The 23,647-nt window shown below is 39.9% G+C and overlaps 1 protein-coding gene across 2 annotated transcripts in view; it reads right to left on the minus strand.

Annotated features, from left to right (window-relative positions):
- Window positions 1-2,699: 2,699 nt before the first annotated feature.
- Window positions 2,700-23,647, minus strand: part of Mfsd8 (major facilitator superfamily domain containing 8) — a 72,026-nt gene continuing 51,078 nt past the window's right edge. For both annotated transcript variants that reach the window (XM_045131684.1, XM_012948461.2), the window contains one exon: window positions 2,700-3,186. In XM_045131684.1, coding sequence (XP_044987619.1) covers window positions 2,971-3,186 — 216 coding nt within the window. In that variant the 3' untranslated portion in view covers window positions 2,700-2,970. The remainder of the gene's footprint in view (window positions 3,187-23,647) is intronic.

Consider the following 23,647-nt stretch of genomic DNA (forward strand, 5'->3'; position numbering starts at 1 on the left):
TCCTGAGTGCTGGGATTAAAGTTATGCACCACCATGCAGGGCTAAAAATTTTACCGTATTTCTTTTTGTAATTTAAATATTCTATTTTTTATTTATTAGAGAGAGAGAGAAAGAAGTAGATAGATAGATACAGAAAGAATGGGCACACCAGGGCCTCTAGGCACTGCAAACAAACTCCAGACACATGTGCCACTGTGTGCATCTGGTTTATATGGGACCTGGGGAATCGAACCTGGGTCCTTATGCTTAACCACTAAGCCATCTCTTCAGCCCAAATTTTACTGCATTTCTATCTGTCAATTTATTTTGTGCTATGTGCCAACCTTGCTATTACACTGCCTTTTTACCCCTTCTCAGTTTGCTTCTTTGGGACAGGTGTATGATAGCTTACTATTCAACATTCATAGCTGAGCTATATACCAACCTAGAAGTTAACATTTCTTTTTATTATATTTTATTTATTTATCTATTTAAAAGAGGAAGAACAGATTAAGAGAAAATGGGTATGCCAGGGCCCTAGCCTTTAAAAATGTACTAAAAGTATGACAGGTACAGATATGCAACAGTCTTGTTTATTAGAAAATGGACATAAGAGATGTAAAACATAAAATAATTTTGCAATAGCAGAAAACACTCAACTGGAAATTTAAATCTAGAGAAGTTTAATAGGTTAGGGATGCTTTATGAAATTATAAACCTATTCAAAATATGAAATAACCCTTCTCTGAGTTTTTAAAAAAATATTTACTTCTCATTTATATACTATCCTTCATAGTTTTCATGTTTCAAGGTTTCAAGCTTGGCATGGTGGCACATGCCTTCATCCCAGGAGGATCACTGTGAGTTTGCGACCACCCTGAGACTACACAGTGAATACCAGGTCAGCCTAGGTTAGAGTGAAACCCTACCTCAAAAGACAAACTAAAGGGGAAAAAAAAAGAAGAAAGAAAGAGTAAAAGGAAAGGAAAGGAAAGGAAAGGGGAGGGGAGGGGAGGGGAGGGGAGGGGAGGGGAGGGGAGGGGAGGGGAGGGGAGGGGAGGAGAGGGAAGGGAAGAAGATACAGTGGCTAAGAGTTGGACTCTGGAGACAGTCAAGTGACTTTTCTGCCTTCACTCTTGCATGTGTAAATGGGGAATTAAAACAGTATCTTCATCCTCTAAGAATGTTGCGAGAAACTATAGGCCATATCAGTTTCCATTACTGTTCTTCTATCATATATACTACCCAAATCAGAGGTGGAGTTGAAGATGAGATGTTACCCAAAGAGGAAATAGAACAACAGGTAAGAGGGATCTCAGGACTTGAAACTGGCTATGTCAATAAATCTACTGAATCAGGTTTGGGGGTTGTTGGTTTTTTTGCTTTTTTTTTTTTTTTTTGAGTGTTTGTTTTTATTTTGTTTAGGGGTAGGGTCTCACTGTAGCCCAGGATGACCTGGAACTCACTCTGTAGTCCCAGGCTGGCCTTGAACTCAAAGCAATCCTCCTACCTATACCTTCTGAGTGCTGAGACTAAAGGCGTGCATCCACTACACCAGGCCAGAATGAATTTTGTTGTGGGAGATGGAGTAAACAAACAACAACAACAAAAGAAAGCTGGAGAAATGGCTTAGAGGTTAACGTACTTGCCTGCAAAGGCAAATGACCAAGATCTAATTGCCCATGACCCACATAAGACAGATGCACAAGGTGGTACATGCATCTGGAGTTCATTCACACTGGCTGAAGGCCCTGGCATACCTATTCTCTATGTGCCTCTTTCTCTCTCTCTCTCTCTCTCCAGTGAATAAAATTTTTAAGAATCTCTACAATTTAAGTGTAGAATGAGTTCTGTTAGAGCTGAAGAACTGAATTAAGAGCTCAGCAACCTAATGAAAAGTGCAGACTAATGTTTATTTTCAGATTTTAAATTGTAATAAAATGAAAAACTCTAGGGAAAATACTTCAAATATCTCTGCATTTTTTAGAATAATGATTTTCATATATATATTATATATATTATCAGTATTCAGCTTTGAGAGGTAGAAATATATACATATTTTTATATAGCCACTTGCAGATAATTAAGTAAATTATTAGGTAAAAGCCATTTTGCCTCAAATAGTAGCCTGACCAGACTGGGACTAAAGTACAGCTCTAAACTACAGAACCTCTGTGGCATGGAGTTCTGCAGACAGAATGGAATCACGCTTCTCTGCCACTGCCCAGATTGAAAGGGAAAGGAACATTTTCTCTCAGGGAGGTGGAGAATAGCAATAATCCTGACACACTGCATACTATTCAGTATAGGTACATGAAGCACTTCTGCCTTGTGTTTGTAGTGAATTACTAACCCTGGAAGAAGAAAGCAGGCCCACTGATGGTGGTGAAAACCCCCTTGACCTTGGGCCTTGGGCTGCTTCCAATACGATCATTTACTCTTGCTCACAGATAATGTGGAATCAGTGAGACCTGGTATAAGAATGAAGACTTAAGAGGAAGATGGGGAGGCAAAGGCATCAGGCTGGGAGAAAGAAAAGAAAACATCAAGACCAATGGGAGGCAGAGTACATTGAGAATTTAAGGCTCACCTTTGTTTCAAAAGGAAACAATAACAGAAGATGCATTTTTATAATAAGTAGTAGATATCTTTGAATGAAAATATCTCTTTAAAATATTCTAATATGGCTAATTCATAGAAAACTTTCTTTAGTTCCATTACAATCTCATTATTTTAATAAAAGCCCTGCAACTTACATTACAAAATATGTTTATACACCATTACTATTCATCTATTTTTTAGTTCAAAAAGGTGTCATAAGAAAAATACTTCATTTTTGAGATGAGGAAATTAAAGCCCAAGATATTTTTTATTCCCACCATGCAGTTACATTGCTTGGTGAATGTTCTTCTTCAGTGCACTGTGTGCAGACTGACTTGGAACTGGTTCCTAGCAAGTGTCAGGCACACAGCAAGTGCATACATTCCAGCCTTAGTGGGCTGTCTCCTGAGTCCTCCCATGCATGACAGAAAAGGCAACGAGTCTTCTGTAAACCACTCCCAGGAGCATGGTGGTGAGTACCACTATTCCACACACAAGGCTGAAGGCCCACCGCGGTCCCAAGTATGTGTACACATGACTGATGAATACAGGCCCAAGAATGCGTGCTGCACTTCCAGAAGCAGTTAACCAGCCCATGTATGTACCCTGGAAAGAGAGTGGGAAGAGACAAGCACATAAATTAAGATTTACAACATGATACGGTCATTACCAAACTATGGCAAAAAAATACCTTTCTTTACATTTTGCTTTTAAAATAAAATATATCTAGATATAGCAAATAATCATTCACAAATTTATACTGAAGCTGGGCATGGTGCCATATACCTACAATCCCAGCAACAGCAAAATAAAGGGGCAGGTCACAAGTTCCAGGTCAATGATTCTGTCTCAAAAAAAAAAAAGCAGTCTGACAGAACCAGTCAAGGTTTAGGGAGAGTAAAAAGGAAGGAACTTTGTGGTGCTGTGTCAGATATGGAGTCTATGCTAAGCAAGCACATGATCACTGAGCTATTCTATCAGCCCTAAAGAGACACAATGGGTGTCAGCAAAGACTGAGAACAAAATAATGCACATTCTGGCTTTTTAAAAAATACATAAACGGGGGACTTCCAGTTAACATGGCGGCTTAGGAACAACACCAAAGCAACGTAGGGGAGAAAAAGCCAAACAATACCCAGCAAAATACACACTTTTACTAAAAAGGGAGATTACAGCAGATTACTCAACACAAACCTTTTAAACCTTTTAAAGCCAGAATGGCGTGGAGTGATGTATTCCAAGTTCTGAAAGATAACATCTGTCAACCAAGGTTACTTTATCCTGCAAAGCTATCCATTCAAACAGATGGAGAAATAAGGACATTCCACAACAAAAGCAGGCTAAAGAAGTATCTGAAGACAAAACCAGTTCTATAGAAAATAATTGAAAGAATCTGCCATGCCAAAGAGAAGGAAAAGCATACTTATAAGGTAGCTGGAAAAAACAAACAATACTCAAATACTAGTTAACACAAGAGAGCAAAGATAGAACAGGAACTATTAAAAAAAAAGGCAAATATAAATACACACCTTCCAATAACATCTCTTAATATCAACGGCCTCAATGCCCCAACCAAAAGACATAGGTTTGCAGACTGAGTTAAAAAGCAGGATCCTATAATTTGTTGTCTCCAAGAAACTCACCTTTCTACAAAGGATGGACATTATCTTAGGGTGAAAAGTTGGAAAATGGTGCTTCAAGCAAATGGGCCTAGAAAACAAGTAGGGGTTGCTATCCTAATATCTGACAAGGTAGACTTCAGTCCAACATTAGTCAAGAAAGATAAGGAAGGTCACTTTATATTGATTAAGGGCACACTCCAACATGAGGTCATTACAATCCTAAACATATAGGCACCTAACAAGGGGACTCCCAAATTCATCAAACAAACGATATTAGAAATATGGTCACAGACAACACCAAACACAGTGGTAGTGGGGGACATCAACACCCCACTCTCATCAATTGACAGGTCATCCCAGGAAAAAATAAAAAGAGAGGCATCTGGACTAAATGAAGTCATAAAAGGAATGGACCTAACAGATATATACAAGACATTTTATCCAAAGGCTGCAAAATATACATTCTTTTCAGCAGCACATGGAACATTCTCTAAAACAGACCATATATTAGGATGCAAAGCAAATCTTAACAACTTCAGGAAAATTGAAATAATCCCTTGTATTCTATCTGACCACAATGGAATTAAACTACAAATCAGTAGCAAGAAAGGCTATAGAGCATACACAAAATCATGGAAACTAAACAATACACTACTAAATGATGAATGGGTCAATGAAGAAATCAAGAAGGAAATCAAAAACTTTATAGAGTCAAACGATAATGAGAACACAACATACCACAATCTCTGGGACACAATGAAGGCAGTTCTAAGAGGTAAATTTATGCTTTTAAGTGTCAATATTAAGAAATTATAAAGGTCGCAAACAACTGACCTAATGCCTCACCTTAAAGCCTTGGAAAAAGAAGAACACGGCAAACCAAAAAACAGTAGATGGGAAGAAATAATAAAGATTAGGGCAGAAATTAATGAAATAGAAACAAAAAAAAAATCCAAAGAATTAATGAAACAAAGAGTTGGTTCTTTGGAAGGATAAAGAAGATTGATAAAACCTTAGCAAATCTGACCAAAAGAAAGAGAGAAGAGACACAAATTAATAAAATCAGAGACGAACAAGGTAACATCACAACAGATTCCAGAGAAATTCAAAAAATCATAGGGACATACTATAAAAGCATATACTCCACAAAATATGAAAATCTGAAAGAAATGGATGATTTCCTTGATCTATATGACCTACGTAAATTAAATCAAAATGAGATCAATCACTTAAATAGACCTATAACAAACATGGAGATCCGAACAGTTATCAAAATCTCCCAACTAAAAAAAGGCCAGGCTCAGATGGATTTTACCAGACCTTTAAGGAAGAGCTAACACCATTGCTTCTTAAGCTTTTCCAGGATACAGAAAAAGAAGGAATTCTACCAAACTCCTTCTATGAGGCCAGCATCACCCTGATACCAAAACCAGGCAAAGATAGAACAAAAAAAGAAAATTACTGACCAATCTCCCTCATGAACTTAGATGCAAAAATTCTCAACAAAATATTGGCAAACAGAATACAAGAGTATATCAAAAAGATCATTCACCCTGACCAAGTAGGCTTTAATTCAGAGATGTAGAGATGGTTCAATATATGCAAAAATATACGTGATATATAAATGGGTTGAAGGACAAAAATCACATGATCATCTCATTAGACGCAGAGAAAGCATTTGACAAAATCCAACATCCCTTCATGATAAAAGTCCTATAGAGACTGGGAATAGAAGGAACATATCTCAATATAATAAAGGCTATTTATGACAAGCCTACAGCCAACATATTACTAAATGGGGAAAAACTGGAAGCTTTCCCACTAAAATCAGGAACAAGACAAGGATGTCCACAGTCCCCACTTTTATTTAATATAGTTTTGGAAGTCTTAGCCATAGCAATAAGGCAAGAGACACACATAAAAGGGATATAAATTGGAAAAGAAGAGATCAAGTTATCATTGTTTGCAAATGACATGATTCTATACATAAAGGACCCTAAAGACTCTACTAGCAAATTGTTAGAGCTGATCAAAACCTACAGCCATGTAGCAGGATACAAAATAAATACACAGAAATCAGTAGCCTTCATATATGCTAACAACAAACACACAGAGGATGAAATCAGAGAATCACTACCATTCACAATTGCATCAAAAAAAATAAAGGACCTTGGAATAAACCTAACCAAGGAAGTAAAGAATCTCTACAATGAGATCTTTAAAACAATCAAGCAAGAAGTTGCAGAAGACACTAGAAAGTGGAGAAACATCCCTTGTTCCTGGATTGGAAGAATCAATATTGTGAAAATGGCAATCTTACCTAAAGCAATCTACGCATTTAATGCAATCCCTATCAAAATTCCAAAGGCTTTCTTCATGGAAATAGAAAAAACAATCCAAAAATTCATTTGGAATCACAAAAAACCTCGAATATCTAAAATAATACTGAGCAACAAAAAAGAGGCTGGTGGTATCACCATACCTGATTTTAACCGATACTACAGAGCCATAGTAACAAAAACAGCATGGTACTGGCACAAAAACAGACATGTAGATCGTGGAACAGAATAGAGGACCTAGATGTAAGCCCAAGTAGCTATAGCCACCTGATATTTGATAAAAATGCCAAAAATACTCATTGGAGAAGAGACAGCCTCTTCAGCAAATGGTGTTTTGAAAACTGGATATATATCTGCAGAAGGATGAAAATAGATTCTTCTCTCTCTCCATGCACAAGAATTAAGTCCAGGGATTAAAGACCTTCCCATCAGACCTGAAACTCTGAAACTGCTAGAGGAAAAAGTAGGGGAAACCCTTCAACATATTGGTCTTGGCAAAGACTTTCTGAATACAACCCCAATTGCTCATGCAATAAAACCACAGATTAATCACTGGGACATCATGAAATTACAAAGATTTTGCACTGCAAAGGACACAGTGTAAAAAGCAAAGAGGCAACCTACAAAATGGGAAAAAATCTTCGCCAGCTATATATCTGATAGAGGATTAATATCTAGGATATACAAAGAACTCAAAAAGTTAAATACTAAGGAATCAAACAAGCCAATCCAAAAATGGGCTATGGAGCTAAATGGAGAATTCTCAAAGGAAGAAATACGAATGGCATATAAGCATCTAAAAAAATGTTCTACGTCACTAGTCATCAGGGAAATGCAGATTAAAACTACATTGACATTCCATCTCACTCCTGTCAGATTGGCCACCATCATAAAAACAAATGATCATAAATGTTGGTGGGGATGTGGAAAAAAAGGAACCCTTCTACACTGCTGTTGGGAATGCAATCTGGTCCAGCCATTGTGGAAAACAGTGTGGAGGTTCCTTAACAGCTAAAGATTGATCTACCATGTAACCCAGCTATAGCACTCCTAGGCATATATCCAAAGGACTCATCTCATTTCCTTAGAAGTACATGTTCAACCATGTTTATTGCTGCTCAATCTATAATAGCTGGGAAATAGAACCAGCCTAGATGTCCCTCAACAGATGAGTGGATAATGAAGATGTGGCACATTTATACAATGAAGTTCTACTCAGTGGTAAAGAAAAATGAAGTTATGAAATTTGCAGAAAAATGGATGGACCTGGAAAGTATTATACTAAGTGAGGTAACCCAGGCCCAGAAAGCCAAGCGCCACATGTTCTCTCTCATATGTGGATCCTAGGTACAGATGACTGGGCTTCTGCGTGAGAAGGAAAAAACTTAGTAGCAGAGGCCAGTAAGGTAAAAAGGAGACATAAAGGGTAGAGAAAGGAAGGGAAGAGGATACTTAATAGGTTGATATTGTATATATGTAATTACAATGATTGTAATGGGGAGGTAATATGATGGAGAATGGAATTTCAAATGGGAATGTGTGGGGGTGAGGATGGAGGGAATTACCATGGGATATATTTTGTAATCATGGAAAATGTTAATAAAAATTAAAAAAATGGGCTATGGAGCTAAATAGAGAGTTCTCAAAGGAAGAAATACGAATGGCATATAAGCATCTAAAAAAATGTTCTACATCACTAGTCAGCAGGGGAATGCACATTAAAACTACATTGAGATTCCATCTCACTCCTGTCAGATTGGCCACCATCATGAAAACAAATGATCATAAATGTTGACGGGGATGTGGAAAAAAAGGAGCCCTTCTACACTGCTGTTGGGAATGCAATCTGGTCCAGCCATTGTGGAAAACAGTGTAGAGGTTCCTAAAACAGCTAAAGATTGATCTACCATATGACCCAGCTATAGCACTCCTAGGCATATATCCAAAGGACTCATCTCATTTCCTTAGAAGTATGTGCTCAACCATGTTTATTGCTGCTCAATTTATAATAGCTGGGAAATGGAACCAGCCTAGATGTCCTTCAACTGATGAGTGGATAATGAAGATGTGGCACATTTATACAATGAAGTTCTACTCAGCGGTAAAGAAAAATGAAGTTATGAAATTTGCAGAAAAATGGATGGACCTGGAAAGGATTATACTAAGTGAGGTAACCCAGGCCCAGAAAACCAAGCGCCACATGTTCTCTCTCATATGTGGATCCTAGCTACAGATGACTGGGCTTCTGCGTGAGAATGAAAATACTTAGTAGCAGAGGCCAGTAAGTTAAAGGGAAGAGAAAGGAAGGGTGGAGGATACTTAATAGGTTGATATTGTATATATGTAATTACAATGAGTGTAATGCGGAGGTAATATGATGGAGAATGGAATTTCAAGTGGGAAAGTGTGGGGGTGGGGAGGGAGGGAATTACCATGGGATATATTTTATAATCATGAAAATGTTAATAAAAATTAAAAAAGAAAAATTAAGTTATGAAAGTTGCAGAAAAATGGATAGACCTGGAAAGGATTATACTAAGTGAGGTAAGCGAGGTCCAGAAAGCCAAGCGCCACGTTTTCTCTCATATGTGGATCCTATCTACAGATGACTGGGCTTCTGCGTGAGAATGAAAGTACTTAATAGCAGAGGCCAGTAAGTTAAAAAGGATACTTAAAGGGAAGAGAAAGGAAGGGTGGAGGATACTTAATAGGTTGATATTGTATATATGTAATTACAATGAGTGTAATGCGGAGGTAATATGATGGAGAATGGAATTTCAAGTGGGAAAGTGTGGGGGTGGGGAGGGAGGGAATTACCATGGGATATATTTTATAATCATGAAAATGTTAATAAAAATTAAAAAAGAAAAATTAAGTTATGAAATTTGCAGAAAAATGGATAGACCTGGAAAGGATTATACTAAGTGAGGTAAGCGAGGTCCAGAAAGCCAAGCGCCACATGTTTTCTCTCATATGTGGATCCTAGCTACAGATGATTGGGCTTCTGCATGAGAAGGAAAATACTTAGTAGCAGAGGCCAGTAAGTTAAAAAGGAGATATAAAGGGAAGAGAAAGGAAGGGAGGAGGGTGCTTAACAGGTTGATCTTGTATATATGTAAGTACAATGATTGAGATGGGGAGGTAATATGATGGAGAATGGAATTTCAAAGGGGAAAGTGTCAGGGGGGAGGGAGGGAATTACTGTGGGGCATTTTTTTTATAATCATGGAAAATGTTTGGCTATGGAACTAAATAAAGAGTTCTCAAAAGAAGAATTACGAATGGCATATAAGCATCTAAGAAAGTGTTCTACATCCCTAGTCAACAGGGAAATGCAGATTAAAACTACATTGAGATTCCATCTCACTCCTATCAGAAAGGCTACCATTATAAAAACAAATAACCATAAATAACTGGCAGGGATGTGGAAAAAGAGGAACCCCTCTACACTGTTGGTGGGAATGCAATCTGGTCCAGTCATTGTGGAAATCAGTGTGGAGGTTCCTAAGACAGCTAAAAATAGATCTACCATATGACCCAGCTATAGCACTCCTAGGCATATATCCTAAGGATTCATCTCATTTCCTTAGAAGTACATTCTCTACCATGTTTACTGCTGCTCAATTCACAATAGCTGGGAAATGGAGCCAGCAGAGATGTCCCTCAACTGAAGAATGGATAATGAAGATATGGCACATTTATACAATGGAATTCTACTCAGCAGTAAAGAAAAATGAAGAGTGTTGTGGACTTCTGTGATAGTTAAGGTGTTGTCAACTTGATCTGTTTAGTAATCCACAGGCTGCTTCTAGGAAGGATCAACTAAAGGAGGTCTTTCTCCCAGGGTCAGCCCTTCCCCCAGAGTGGGCGGCCCCGCTCAGAGAGGGACTTGATATAAGGAAGTTCTGGGTAGAAGAGTTCCCTTTTTTCCTTCCTTCCTTCCACTTGCCTCCGGAGCTTCTCCCTACCTTCTAGCGTGGATTGAAGACCAGTACAGACTAAAGACCAACATCAACTGAAGACCCATGTGGATCGAAACCCAGCGGCTCCTCAGGAAGCCTCCAGGCCTTCCAGCTCCTCAGGAGGCCTCCAGGCTTTCCGGCACCATCTGCAGTGCCGGGTCGGGACTGCTGAGACATCTGGCCACGTGGACTGAGCAGCTACCAGGTTTGGTGATTCTCAGGCCTGCAACTGCTATTGGACTACTGTAAGCTAATCCAATAAATTCCCTTTATAAAATAATTCATTCTAGTAATTCTGTTCCTCTAGAGAACCCTGACTAATACAGATTTTGGCACCAGGAGTGGTTCTAGAGAAACAGAATTGTAAGGATGGATTTCTCTAATGGGCTTAGTGCTATCTGGGGTTGGTTCTCCAATTTCAGTGCTACCAGAGGCCCTACTGGTGATAAGGAGAGTGCCTGTACTGGAAATAAAGAGGGCACTAATAATCCATGGTGTGCATTATTTAAAGAACTCCATGAGATAGATGTATTTGGTGACCCTGACTCATGTCTTGTGAGGAGCAAGGAATTTAGTGACTCTGTATTTAAAACATTTGAATATTTGTGGAAAAGTAAGACCAATGATGAGGCTGGTTGGTTGCTTTTAGCATCTCTAGACAAACTACTGAGGGAACAGCAGAAGCTCAAAAAGGAAAATTCCAAGCTTAAGACCCACATACATGATCTCAAGGTTTCTAAAGGTGCCCTGGAGGAGAGTCTCCTCTCTAGCCAGAACAGGGCTCAAATTGCAGAAAACCAAACCCAAGCTCTCATTGTGAGATTAGCTAACTTGCAACGTAAACTTAAATCCCAGCCTCACCAACTATCAGAAGTTAAAGTGAGGGCACTGATTGGAAAAGAGTGGGATCCTGTGACTTGGGATGGTGATGTGTGGGAAGACCCTGAAGAACCTGGGGACATTGAAGTGTTAGATTCTGAAGATGTTTTGGATGAAAATATGACCTGCCCTCCCTAAGCACCAGTTGTATTCCCACCCCCACATCCTGAAGGATTATCCTCCCCACCCTTGCCTGGGGGAATTCATCCTTCTTTGTCTGAGGAATCAGCAGAAAATGCTGGTGATTCTCAGTTCCCACCCATCTTTGCCTCTAGGCCTATAACCAGAGGAAAGGCTAGGCAGGCTCCTAAAGGTGAGATAGAAATTGTGACACAGGAGGAGGTGAGGTACACTCCTAAAGAACTTCAGGAGTTTTCTAACTTGTACAGGCAGAAGCATGGGGAATATGTGTGGGAATGGATTTTAAGGGTATGGGATGATGAAGGAAGGAACATAAGATTGGATCAGGCTGAATTTACTGAAATGGGCCCATTGAGCAGAGATTTTAGATTTAATAATGCAGCTCGTGCAGTTGGAAGGGGTGCCAAGAGTTTATTTGATTGGTTGACTGAAGTATGGCTCCAAAGATGGCCTACTGTGAATGAGCTTGAGCTGCCTGATATCCCTTGGCTTAATGTCGATGAAGGGATTAAAAAGCTCAGAGAACTTGGAATGCTGGAGTGGATTTGCCATGTAAACTCATCCTTGCCCCCACAATGGGAGCGACCAGAAGATGTGCCCTTCACTAAGACCATAAGAAACAGATTTGTGAGGGGAGCGCCAGCATACTTAAAGTCCTCTATCATTGCTCTTTTATGTAAAGAAGACCTCACAGTGGGAGCTGCAATTGCTGCATTAGGTGATTTGGATGCAATGGGCATAACTGGATCTCGGGGTAACAAGGCCAAGTGGCAGCGCTGAATCGCCAAAGGCGGGGTGAATGTGTTTTTCATAATAGACAGCATAGGCAAAATTATGCACATAAAGGTATGACTCGTGTGGACCTTTGGCGTTGGCTGATTAATAATGGTGTTCCCAGAAGTCAAATAGATAAGAAGCCTACTGAGTTTCTTCTTGATCTGTATAAGCAGAAAAGTTCCACAGCAAGGGGACATAAAGCCACTTTGAATTATAGCAACAGAGAATCAAGGCCTCTTAATCAGTTTCCAGACTTGAGCCAGTTTACAGATCCTGAGCCCCTTGATTGAAGGGTTGGCCGGGTTCCCTCGGGGAAGGACCCCCCTACAATTGCCAAAAGTTTCAATATTAAACTTACACCTGTCCTTCCTCAGAGGGACCTGCGGCCTTTTGCTAGGGTAACTGTACACCGGGGGAAAGGAAATAATCAGACCTTTCGGGGCCTACTGGACACTGGCTCTGAATTGACATTGATTCTAGGAGACCCCAAAAAGCACCATGGCCCTTCAGTTAAAGTAGGTGCTTACGGAGGTCAGGTGATCAATGGAGTTTTGGTGAATGTTAGACTGACAGTAGGTCCACTGGGTCCCTGAACGCATCCTGTGGTTATTTCCCCAGTCCCAGAATGCATAATTGGGATAGATATACTTAGCAGTTGGCAGAACCCCCACATTGGTTCCCTGACTTGTGGAGTAAGGGCTATTATGGTTGGAAAGGCCAAATGGAAGCCATTGAGGCTCCCACCACCAGGGAAAATTGTTGGGGATGTATGAACATCATTGAGATTGATAAAAACTATGGGGACTTTTAAAGTCAGACTGAAAGCATTGTATTTTACATCATGTATGGATATCAGTTTATGGGGGCCAGGGGCGGAATGTGGTGGTTTGATTCAGGTGTCCCCATAAACTTAGGTGTTCTGAATGCTAGATTCCTAGCTGATGGAGATTTGGGAATTAATGCCTCCTGGAGGAAGTGTATTGTTGGGGCCTGGCTTATGGGCTTTATAGCCAGTTTCCCCATGCCAGTGTTTGGCACACCCTCCTGTTGCTGTGGTCCACCTTACATTGGCCAGGGGGTGATGTCCACCCTCTGCTCATGCCATCGTTTTTCCCTGCCATTGTGGAGCTTCCCCTTGAGCCTGTAAGCCAAAATAAATCTCTTTGTCCCAGAAGCTGCTCTTGGTTGGGTGATTTCTACCAGCAATGTGAACCGGACTGCAACAACTTCCATTTAAGATGGTGACATAGGTACCATGCCAAAGCAGCCTAGGAGGGAAAAAGCCAAAAAAAAAAAAAACTCAGCAAAATACACACTTTTACTAAAAAGTGAGGTGTATAGGAAACTGAAACGAGAGCAGAGAAGTAGGAGAGATCCAGAGCATCCAGAGCCCACATAGGCCGGCAGAAGCAGCTCCAGCAGGGCCACCAACTGCAGTGCACCAGAAAGCCGTCAGACTGGGCTTGAGCCGCAGGAAAAGCCAGGTGAGGGGAGCTTCCTCTCACACCGGAGCTCTCCGCAAACTGAAGAAATGTGAAGGGGAGCAGCAGGGAACAACGGAGGAGCAGATCACAAGGTAGAAGAACACGTGGAACAGTGAGAGAACTACAGCAACATCAGCAGCCGCCCCTCCCCCACCACCAGTGCCCAGCTCCAGCGAACAGAGCAGCAGTCCAGGGTCCCAGCCACACTAATTTGAACCAACAGCAGGACCCAAGCAGGAGCAGTGGTAACTGGGATTACACAGGGAAGGGTCTCACCTGGTCACAAGCTGATTTGGAACCCTCAACAGATCAGAAATATTAAACTCCTTGTTGTCAGGTTTAAAGGTGTGGGTGGGGCACCACACACCCTAAGGGACAGTTAGAGCATCTGGTTGTCATATACCTACTCGTGGATAAACATCAGACCTGAAACTCTGAAATTGCTAGAGGAAAAAGTAGGGGAAACCCTTTAACATATTGGTCTTGGCAAAGACTTTCTGAATATAACCCCAATTGCTCAGGCAATAAAACCACAGATTAATCACTGGGACCTCATAAAATTACAAAGATCTTGTACTGCAAAGGACAATGTGAATAAAGCAAAGAGGCAAGCTACAGAATGGGAAAAAGTCTTTGCCAGCTATGGCTTAGTGGTTAAGCGCTTGCCTGTGAAGCCTAAGGACCCCGGTTCGAGGCTCGATTCCCCAGGACCCAGTAAGCCAGATGCACAAGGGGACACACATATCTGGAGTTCATTTGCAGTGGCTGGAGGCCCTGGCATGCCCATTCTCTCTCTCCCCCTCTCTCTATCTGCCTCTTTCTATGTCACTCATAAATAAAACTAAACAATTTTTTTTAAAAAATCTATTTATTAGAGAGAGAAATTGGGCATGTCAGGCATCCAATCACTGGGGAAAAAAAAAAAAACTCCAAATACATGTGCCACCTTGTGCATGTGGCTTTACATGGGGACTGGGGAATCAGACCTGCATCCTTTAGCTTTGCCAGCAAGTACCTTAACCACTGAGCTATCTCTCTAACCCGAAATATTTTAAAAGAATAAATTATGGGGCTGGAGAGATGGCCCAGCCGTTAAGGGGCCTGCACATTCTTTCTTGTCTGTTCTTTCCAGACAAAGCCTGAAAAGGATCTCTCCTCACCATATTATAATTAAGCTATCAAACACACAAACCAAAGAAAATATATTGAAAACATAAAAAAAAACAAAACCATTAGGATCACAGCAGATTACTCAGCACAAACTTTAAAAGCCAGAAGGGCTTGGAGTGATGTATTCCGGTTCTGAAAGATAACAACTGTCAACCAAGGTTACCTTATTCTGCAAAGATATCCATTCAAATAGACAAAGAAATAAGGACATTCCAAAACAAAAACAGGCTACAGGAATATTTGAAGACAAAACCAGCTCTACAGAAAATATTTGAAAGGATTCTCCATGCTGAAGAAAAAGAAAAGCACACATAGAAAGAACCTGGAAAAAACAAACCATACTCGAATACTACTTAATACAAGAGAGCAAAGGTAAAACCAGAAGAACTACAAAACAAGAAAAATGGCAAAATAAATACTCACCTTTTAATAACTCTTAATATCAATACCCTCAATGCCCCAAGCAAAAGACATAAGTTTCCAGACTGGGTTAAAAAGCAAGATCCTTCAATTTGTTGCCTCTAGGAAACTCACCTTTCTATAAAGGATGAACACTATTTAGGGTGAAGGGGGTGGGGGGGAAATGGTGTTTCAATCAAATGGGCCTAGAAAACAAGCAGGGGTTGCTATCCTAATATCTGATAGGGTAGACTTCAGGCCAACATTAGTTAGGAAAGATAAGGAAGGTCACTTTACATTGATTAAAGGAATACTCCAACAAGAGAACATTACAATCCTAAACATGTATACATCTAACATGGGAGGTCCCAATTTCATCAAACAAACACTATTAGAACTAAGGTCAAAGGTAACACCAAACATAATTGTAGTAAGTAACTTCAATACCCCACCCTCATCAACTGACATGTCATTCCGGCAAAAAATAAGCAGAGAAGCATCTGAATTAAATGAGGTCATAGAACAAATGGACCTAATAGATATATACAAGATATTTCATCCAAATGCTACAGAATGCATTCTTTTCAGCAGCACATGGAACATTCTCTAAAATAGACCATATATTAGGACACCAAGCAAATCTTAACAAATACAGGAAAACTTAAATAATTCCCTGCACTCTATCTGAGTATCTGGTGGTGCAAGCCTTTATTCCCAGCACTTGGGAGGCAGAGGTAGGATTGCCATGAGTTCAAGGCCACCCTGAGATTACATAGTGAATCCCAGGTCAGCCTGAGCTAGAATAGGACCCTACCTTGAAAAACCAAAAAAAAAAAAGAAAGAAAGAAAATAACAACTTTGGGACACAATGAAGGCAGTCCTAAGAGGGAAATTTATAGCTTTCAGTGCCTATATTAAGAAATTATAAGGGTCACAAGTAAACAACTTAATGCTTCACCTTAAGGCCTTGGAAAAAGAACACCACAAACAAAACATCAGTAGACAGGAAGAAATAAAAAAGATTAGGGTGGAAATTAATGAAATAGAAACAAACAAAAATAATCCAAAGAATCATTGAAACAAACAGTTGGCTCTTTGAAAGTATAAACAAAATTGATAAGCACTTAGCAAATCTGATCAAAAGAAAGAAGAGACACAAATTAATAAAATTAGAAATGAAAAAGGCACAATCACAACAGGTACCCGAGAAATTCTGAAAATTCATAGGGACATACTATAAGAACATATACTTCACTACGTTTGAAAGTCTGAAAGAAATACATGATTTCCTTGATTTATATGACCTACCTAAATTAAATCAAGATGAGATTAACCGCTTAAATAGACCTATAACAAATATGGAGATCCAAGCACTTACTAAAAAAAAAATCTTCCAACTAAAAAAAAAGCCCAGGCCTTCATGGGAAAACACCGCTGCTCCTGAAACTTTTCCATAAAATAGAAAAGGAAAGAATCCTACCAAACTCCTTCTACGAAACCAGCATCACCTTGATACCAAAACCAAAGATAGAATGAAAAAAAGAAAATTACAGACTGTGGTAGTTAAGGTGTTGTCAACTTGATCTGTTTAGTAATCCACAGAAATCCCTTTTAGGTGGGTCTCTGAGGTTGCTTCTAGGAAAGACTAACTGAAGGAGGAAGTCCTTCCCCTAGAGTGGGTGGCCCCTTTCAGGGGGACTTTATATATAAGGCAACTCGGGGTGAAAAGAGCTCCTTCCATCCTTCTTTCACATGGCTGCCAGAGACGCTTGCTGCCTTCTAGCATGGATGAAAGACCAGTGTAAACTGAAGACCCACATGGAGCGAAACCCAGCAGCTCCTCAGGAAGCCTCCAGGCCTTCAATGCCAGATTGGGAGTGCTGAGGCATCTGGCCACATGGACTGAGCAGTTACCAGGTTCCTTGATTCTCCAGCCTACAACTGCTATTGGACTAACATAAGCTAATCCAATAAATTCCTTTTTAAAAATAATTCATTCCAGCAGTTCTGTTCCTCTAGAGAACCCTGACTAATACATAGACCAATCTCCCTCATGAACATAGATGCAAAAATTCTCAACAAAATATTGGCAAACACAATACAAGATTACATCAGGAAAGATCATTCACCTGACCAAGGAGACTTTATCCCAAAGATGTAGGGATGATTCAATATACACTAATCGATAAATGTAATACATTATATAAATGGACTGAAGGACAAAAATCACATGATCATCTCATTAGATGCAGAAAAAGCATTTGACAAAATCTACATCCTTTCATGATAAAAGTTCTACAGAGACTGGGAAAAGAAGGGATATATCTCAACATAATAAAGGCTATTTATGACAAACCTATAACCAACATAATACTAAATGGAGAAAAACCTGAAGCTTTTCTACTAAAATCAGGAACAAGACAAGTGTGTCCACTGTGCCCACTTTTATTTAATATAGTACTGGAAGTCTTAGCCATAGCAATAAAGGAAGAGACACCATCAAAGGGATACAAACTGAGGGCTGGAGAGATGGATTAATGGTTAAGGTACGTGCCTGTGAAGCCTAAGGACCCAGGTTCAATTCTCCAGGTCCCACATAAGCCATATGCACATGGTGGCACACGCATTTTGAATGAGTTTGAATGCAGTGGCTGGTGGCCTTGGCATGCCTATTCTCCCTCCCTCCCTCTCTGACTCTAATAAAAAAAAGATATAAATAAATCTTTTGTAAAAAAAAAAAAAAAAAAAAAACAGAGATACAAATTGGAAAGGAAGAGATCAAGTGATCATTATTTGAAGATGATATGATTCCATGCATAAAGAACACTAAAGACTAACAGCAAACTGTTAGAGCTGAGAAACACCTATAGCCATGTAGCAGGATACAAAACAAACACACAGAGGATGAAATCAGAGAAGTACTCCCATTCACAATTGCATCAAAAAATAAAATAAAATAAGGTACCTTGGAATAAACCTAACGAAGGAAGTGAAGGATCTCTACAATGAAAACTTTATTTATTTTTAATCTTATATTTGGTGGATACATGAGTAAAAGTATTAACAAGGGGCTCCACTCTTACACATGCTTATCTGCTTTCCCCCAGCCAGCCTTTCATCACTGGGTTTTCTTTTTTTTTTTTTTTTTTAAGGTACAGTTTCACTGAAGCCAAGACTGACCTGGAATTCACTATGTAGTCTCAGGGTGGCCTCAAACTCATGGTGATCCTCCTACCTCTGCCTCCCGAGTGCTGGGATTGAAGGCGTGCGCCACCACGCCCAGCTTCTACAATGAAAACTTTAAAACATTCAAATGAGAAATTGAAGAAGACACAATGAAATGGAAAGGCATCCCTTGTTCTTGGATTACAAGAATCAATATTGTGAAAATGGAAATCTTACCAAAATCAATCTACACATTTAATGCAATCCCCATAAAAATTCCAATAGCATTTTCACAGAAATAGAAAAAACAATCCAAAAATTTATTTAGAAGCACAAAAAACCTCAAACATCTAAAACAATTTTGAGCAACAAAAATAAGGCTAATGGTATCGCCATACCTGATTTTAACCTATAGTACAGAGCCATAACAACACAAACAGCATGGTACTGGCACTAAAATAGACACATTGATCAATGGAACAGAATAGAGGACCCAGACGTAAGTCCAGGTAGCTATAGCCACCTGATCTTCAACAAAAATGTCAAAAAATACTCACTGGAGAAAAGATAGCCTCTTCAGCAAATGGTGCTGGGAAAACTGGATATGCATCTGTAGAAGGATGAAAATTCTCTCTCTCCATGCACAAGAATTAAGTCCAAATGGAGTAAAAACCTTATGTGCAGACCTGAAACTCTGAAACTGATAGAGGAAAAAGTAGGGGAAACCCTTCAACATATTGATCTCAGTAAAGACTTTCTGAATATAACCCAAATTACTCAGGAAATAAAATCACAGATCAACTGCTGGGACCTCATGAAATTAAAAAGCTTTTGTACAGCAAAGGAGACAAAATAGAGCAAAGAGGCAACCTACAGAATGGGAGAAAAATCTTTGCCAGCTATACATCTGAGAGAGGATTAATATCAAGGATACACAAATAACTCAAAAAACTAAATAATAAGAAATCAAACAATGCAGTTAAAAAATGGGCTATGCAGAAAACCAAATGTCACATGTGGTTCTCTCTCATATGTAGATCTTAGCTACAAATGATTGGATTTCGGTGTAAAAATAAAACTCAGTAACAGAGGCCAGTAAGCTAGAAAGGAGACATAAAGGGAATTGAAGGGGGGTGGAGGACTTAATAGGATGGTATTGTATATATGTAAGTAGAAGAACAGATTAATGGAGGTGAAAAAGCCTAAGTGAGTTCAGGGGAAGAGACTGAGTAAAGGAAAGGTGGAGGGAGGGCTAATCAAAATATAAGAGGATATAAATAAGTCATATGGAAACCTACTTTTTGGGGCAATGGAATACTCAGGAGCCATAGATTGTTACTAGAAAATTTTCAGTGCCAGGGATGGAAACCTTCCAGTGAGTTGTTGGCCAGGGAGGTCCCTGATGCCCCCACAACATTACAGGCCATTGCCAAGGCCCTTGGTTTCCCACCAGGAATAGATGGTAAGACCCTATTGCTGAAGACTCCACATATTTTGGCTGCAAGAGCACTAAGAAAACCTGTGGGAGCTGAACTGAAAACCTCTTCCATGTAGACCATCTGACAGAAAGCTGGAAAAAGCCACACTGCATACAGTTCAATGGGACAGCGAAATCACCAGTGAAGATACTCAACAGTGGACACTGCAAGCCTTATAATTGACCAGCCAGGCCAAATGAGGCAATGGATGCAATAGTGGCACATCTGTTATGGGATAAAACAACCACCTCAAATTTGACTGGAGGCCTGCTCCATGGAATGGAATACATCCTTGATACTGAAAACCTACAACAGGGTAGTCATGAGTACCAGGGGTGTTAACGTCTGCTGCTGTCTGGCCAAATGTATATACTATGTTCACCAAACTGCCCAGTAAGCACTTAATGTTCATACCCATACATTAATGCTACTCTCACTTCTGGTTAGACAACCTTCACTTTGCAGATGGCAGTGACCTTGGGACGACTCAGAAGGCACCATGGTGCTGAGGAGAAGTGACTGAGGAGTGCTCAGCACTGTATTATCTCTATCACAACTTCCAAGGCTAGGGTCCATTGTGGAAGAGGTGGTGGAAAGAATGTAAGAGCCAAAGGAAGGGTAGGACTGCTTACAACGTGCTCCTGCAGACACAAAATGACATGGCTATCCATGACCTCATAGTGCCTGATACTACCTACAGAAGACCATCATAATTGGAAGAAAAGATGATGATATAAAGATAAAAGAGAGACTGATAAGAGCGGGGAAGAGGATATGAAGGAGAGTGGAGTTTCACAGGGGAAAGTGTGGGGGGGGGGAGGGAATTACCATGGGATTTTTTTTATAATCATGGAAAATGCTAATAAAAATTAAAAAAAAAAAAGAAATTACCAATGGCAGCAGAGAAGTAGGAGAGATCCAGAGCATCTTGAGCACACACAGGCAGGCAGAAGTGGCTCCAGCAGCGGTGGCACTAGGTCTGTGGGGCCACAGCTGCAAGGCTCAGCTTGAGCTGCAGGAAAAGCCAGGTGAGGGGGTTTTCCACTCACATAGGAGCTCCTCACAAATTCAAGAAATGTGAGGGTAGGATCACAGCGACCAATGGAGGGCCAGATAACAAGGTAGAGAATCACATGGACGAGTGGGAGAACTAGAGCCACCATCCACAGCCTCCCCTCCCCCACCACCAGCACAAGCACCAGAGACCTCTGGTAGGGAGATTCCAGCACCAGCAACCAGAGCAGCGATCCAGCTACCCACAGCACACCAAAGAGGGACCCGAGCAGAAGTACAGCATAACTGAGACCAAAATCATCCCAAAAGGTAACTGGGATTACACCACGTCAGTACCCGCCAAATAAGCCTGGTATATAGGCTTGAATTGAAAGTGCTAATTGCACCTTTCATATAAGGATAAATTATATGTTAAATCTGATGGATGGTTGGATTTGCTATTCTTTTATTTTTTTTAATTTTTATTTATTTATTTGAGAGCGACAGACACAGAGAGAAAGACAGATAGAGGGAGAGAGAGAATGGGCGCACCAGGGCTTCCAGCCTCTGCAAACGAACTCCAGACGTGTGCGCCCCCCTTGTGCATCTGGCTAACGTGGGACCTGGGGAACCGAGCCTCAAACCGGGGTCCTTAAGCTTCACAGGCAAGCGCTTAACCGCTAAGCCATCTCTCCAGCCCCAGATTTGCTATTCTTAAATAAGCTATATTTTGGGCTTGTTATTTGTTGCTTCATGATTTATAATGGCTTTGATTCCTCGTCTGTTGTTCATTAGGGAAGGGTCTCACTTGGTCGCAAGCTGACTTAGAATCCTCAACAGACCAGAAGTCTTCACCTCCTAGTTGATAGGATTAAGGATGTGGGGTAACACACACCCTAAGGGACTGTGACTTTGTTAAGAGGATCTGGTTGTTATAATACCTATTCTTGTATAAATACTCTGTGCTGTTTTTCATTGAATGCATACATTGTTTAGTTATATTTTAGAATTTGCCTGTATTTTGTTCCACTTTAATACTCTCATAGCAGGTAAACCCAACATCTAGGGTCACTTTTGTAGATATTCTGAGAGTCTTAAGAGCCACACCTAGCACATTAAGCTCTTACCCTGAAGATATATAACATCAGATTGATTGATATATCTAATAAAACTGCAGCTAACTAGAAAATCCAAGCATTAAGTTAATCTAAGATGCAAAAAATATGTACATTGTAATACAAGAAACACCAAAAATCAAGACAATATAAATCCACCAACAAGTATTAATGCATCAGAAATGACCTCCAGTGACAATGAGTTAGAGGAAATGCCTGAGAAAGAGTACAAAAGAATGATTATAAATATGCTCAAAGAAGCCAAACAGGAAATCAAAGAAGATACAGGAAACCCATTTAATGAAATAAACAGGTCAATACAAGACATAAATAAGAAAACAGAAATAATAAAAAGAAAATAAAAATGGGCTATGAAACCAAATAGAGAGTTCTCAAAAGAAGAAATACAGATTGTATATAAACATCTAAAAAAAATGTTCTACATCCCTAGCCATCAGGGAAATGCAGACTAAAACTACATTGAGATTCCATCTCATTCCTATCAGATTGGCTACTATCATGAAAATAAATGACCATAAATGCTGATGAGAATGTAGAAAAAGATAAACCCTTCTACACTGTTCGTGGGAATGTAATTTGGTCCAGCCATTGTGGAAATCAATGTGGAGGTTCCTAAGACAGCTAAAAATAGATTTACCACATGACCCAGCTGTACCACTCCTAGGCATATATCCTAAGGTCTCATCTCACTATATTACAGATACTTTCTCAACCAAGTTTATTGCCACTCTATTCACAATAAATAGGAAATGGAACCAGCCTAGATGTGCATCAACTGATGTGTGGATAATGAAGATGTGGCACACTTACACAATGGAGTTCTACTCAGTGGTAAAGAAAAATGAAATTATGAAATTTTCAGGAAAATGGATGATCTGGAAAGGATTATAGTAAGTGAGGTAACCCAGGCTCAGAAAGCCAAACATCACATGTTTTCTCTCATATGTGAATAATAGCTACAAATGATTGGACTTCTATGTGTGTAGGAATAAAACTCAGTAGCACAGGCCAGTAAGCTAGCAAGGAGCTATAAAGTGAATAGAAAGGGTAGAAGGGGGGAACTTAATAGATGGTATTGTATATATGTAAGTAGAAGAACACATTAACGGAGGTAAAAATGCCTAAGTGAGGTCAGGGGAAGAGACTGAGTAAAGGAAAGGTGGAGGCTAATCAAAATCTAAGAGGATTTAAGTAAGTCATATGGAAACCTACATTTTTGGACAATGGAATACTCAGAAGCCATAGATTGTAACTAGAGAATTTTCAGTGCCAGGGGTGGGATACCTTCCAGTGAGTTGTTGGCCAGTAAAGTCACTGACACCCCTAAAACATTATAGGTCATTGCTGATGCTCTTGGTTCCCACCAGGAATAGATGGTAAGACCCTATTGCTAAAGACTCCACATCCTTGGGCTGCACAGTCACTGAGAAACCCTGAGCTGAAAACCTCCTCCATGTAGCTGATAGAAAGCTTAAAAAAGCCATGCTGCATTCAATTCATAGGGCAAGAGAGAAATCACCAG

This window comes from Jaculus jaculus, chromosome 12 (genome assembly GCF_020740685.1).
Source record: "Jaculus jaculus isolate mJacJac1 chromosome 12, mJacJac1.mat.Y.cur, whole genome shotgun sequence".
NCBI classification, from domain to species: Eukaryota; Metazoa; Chordata; class Mammalia; order Rodentia; family Dipodidae; genus Jaculus; species Jaculus jaculus.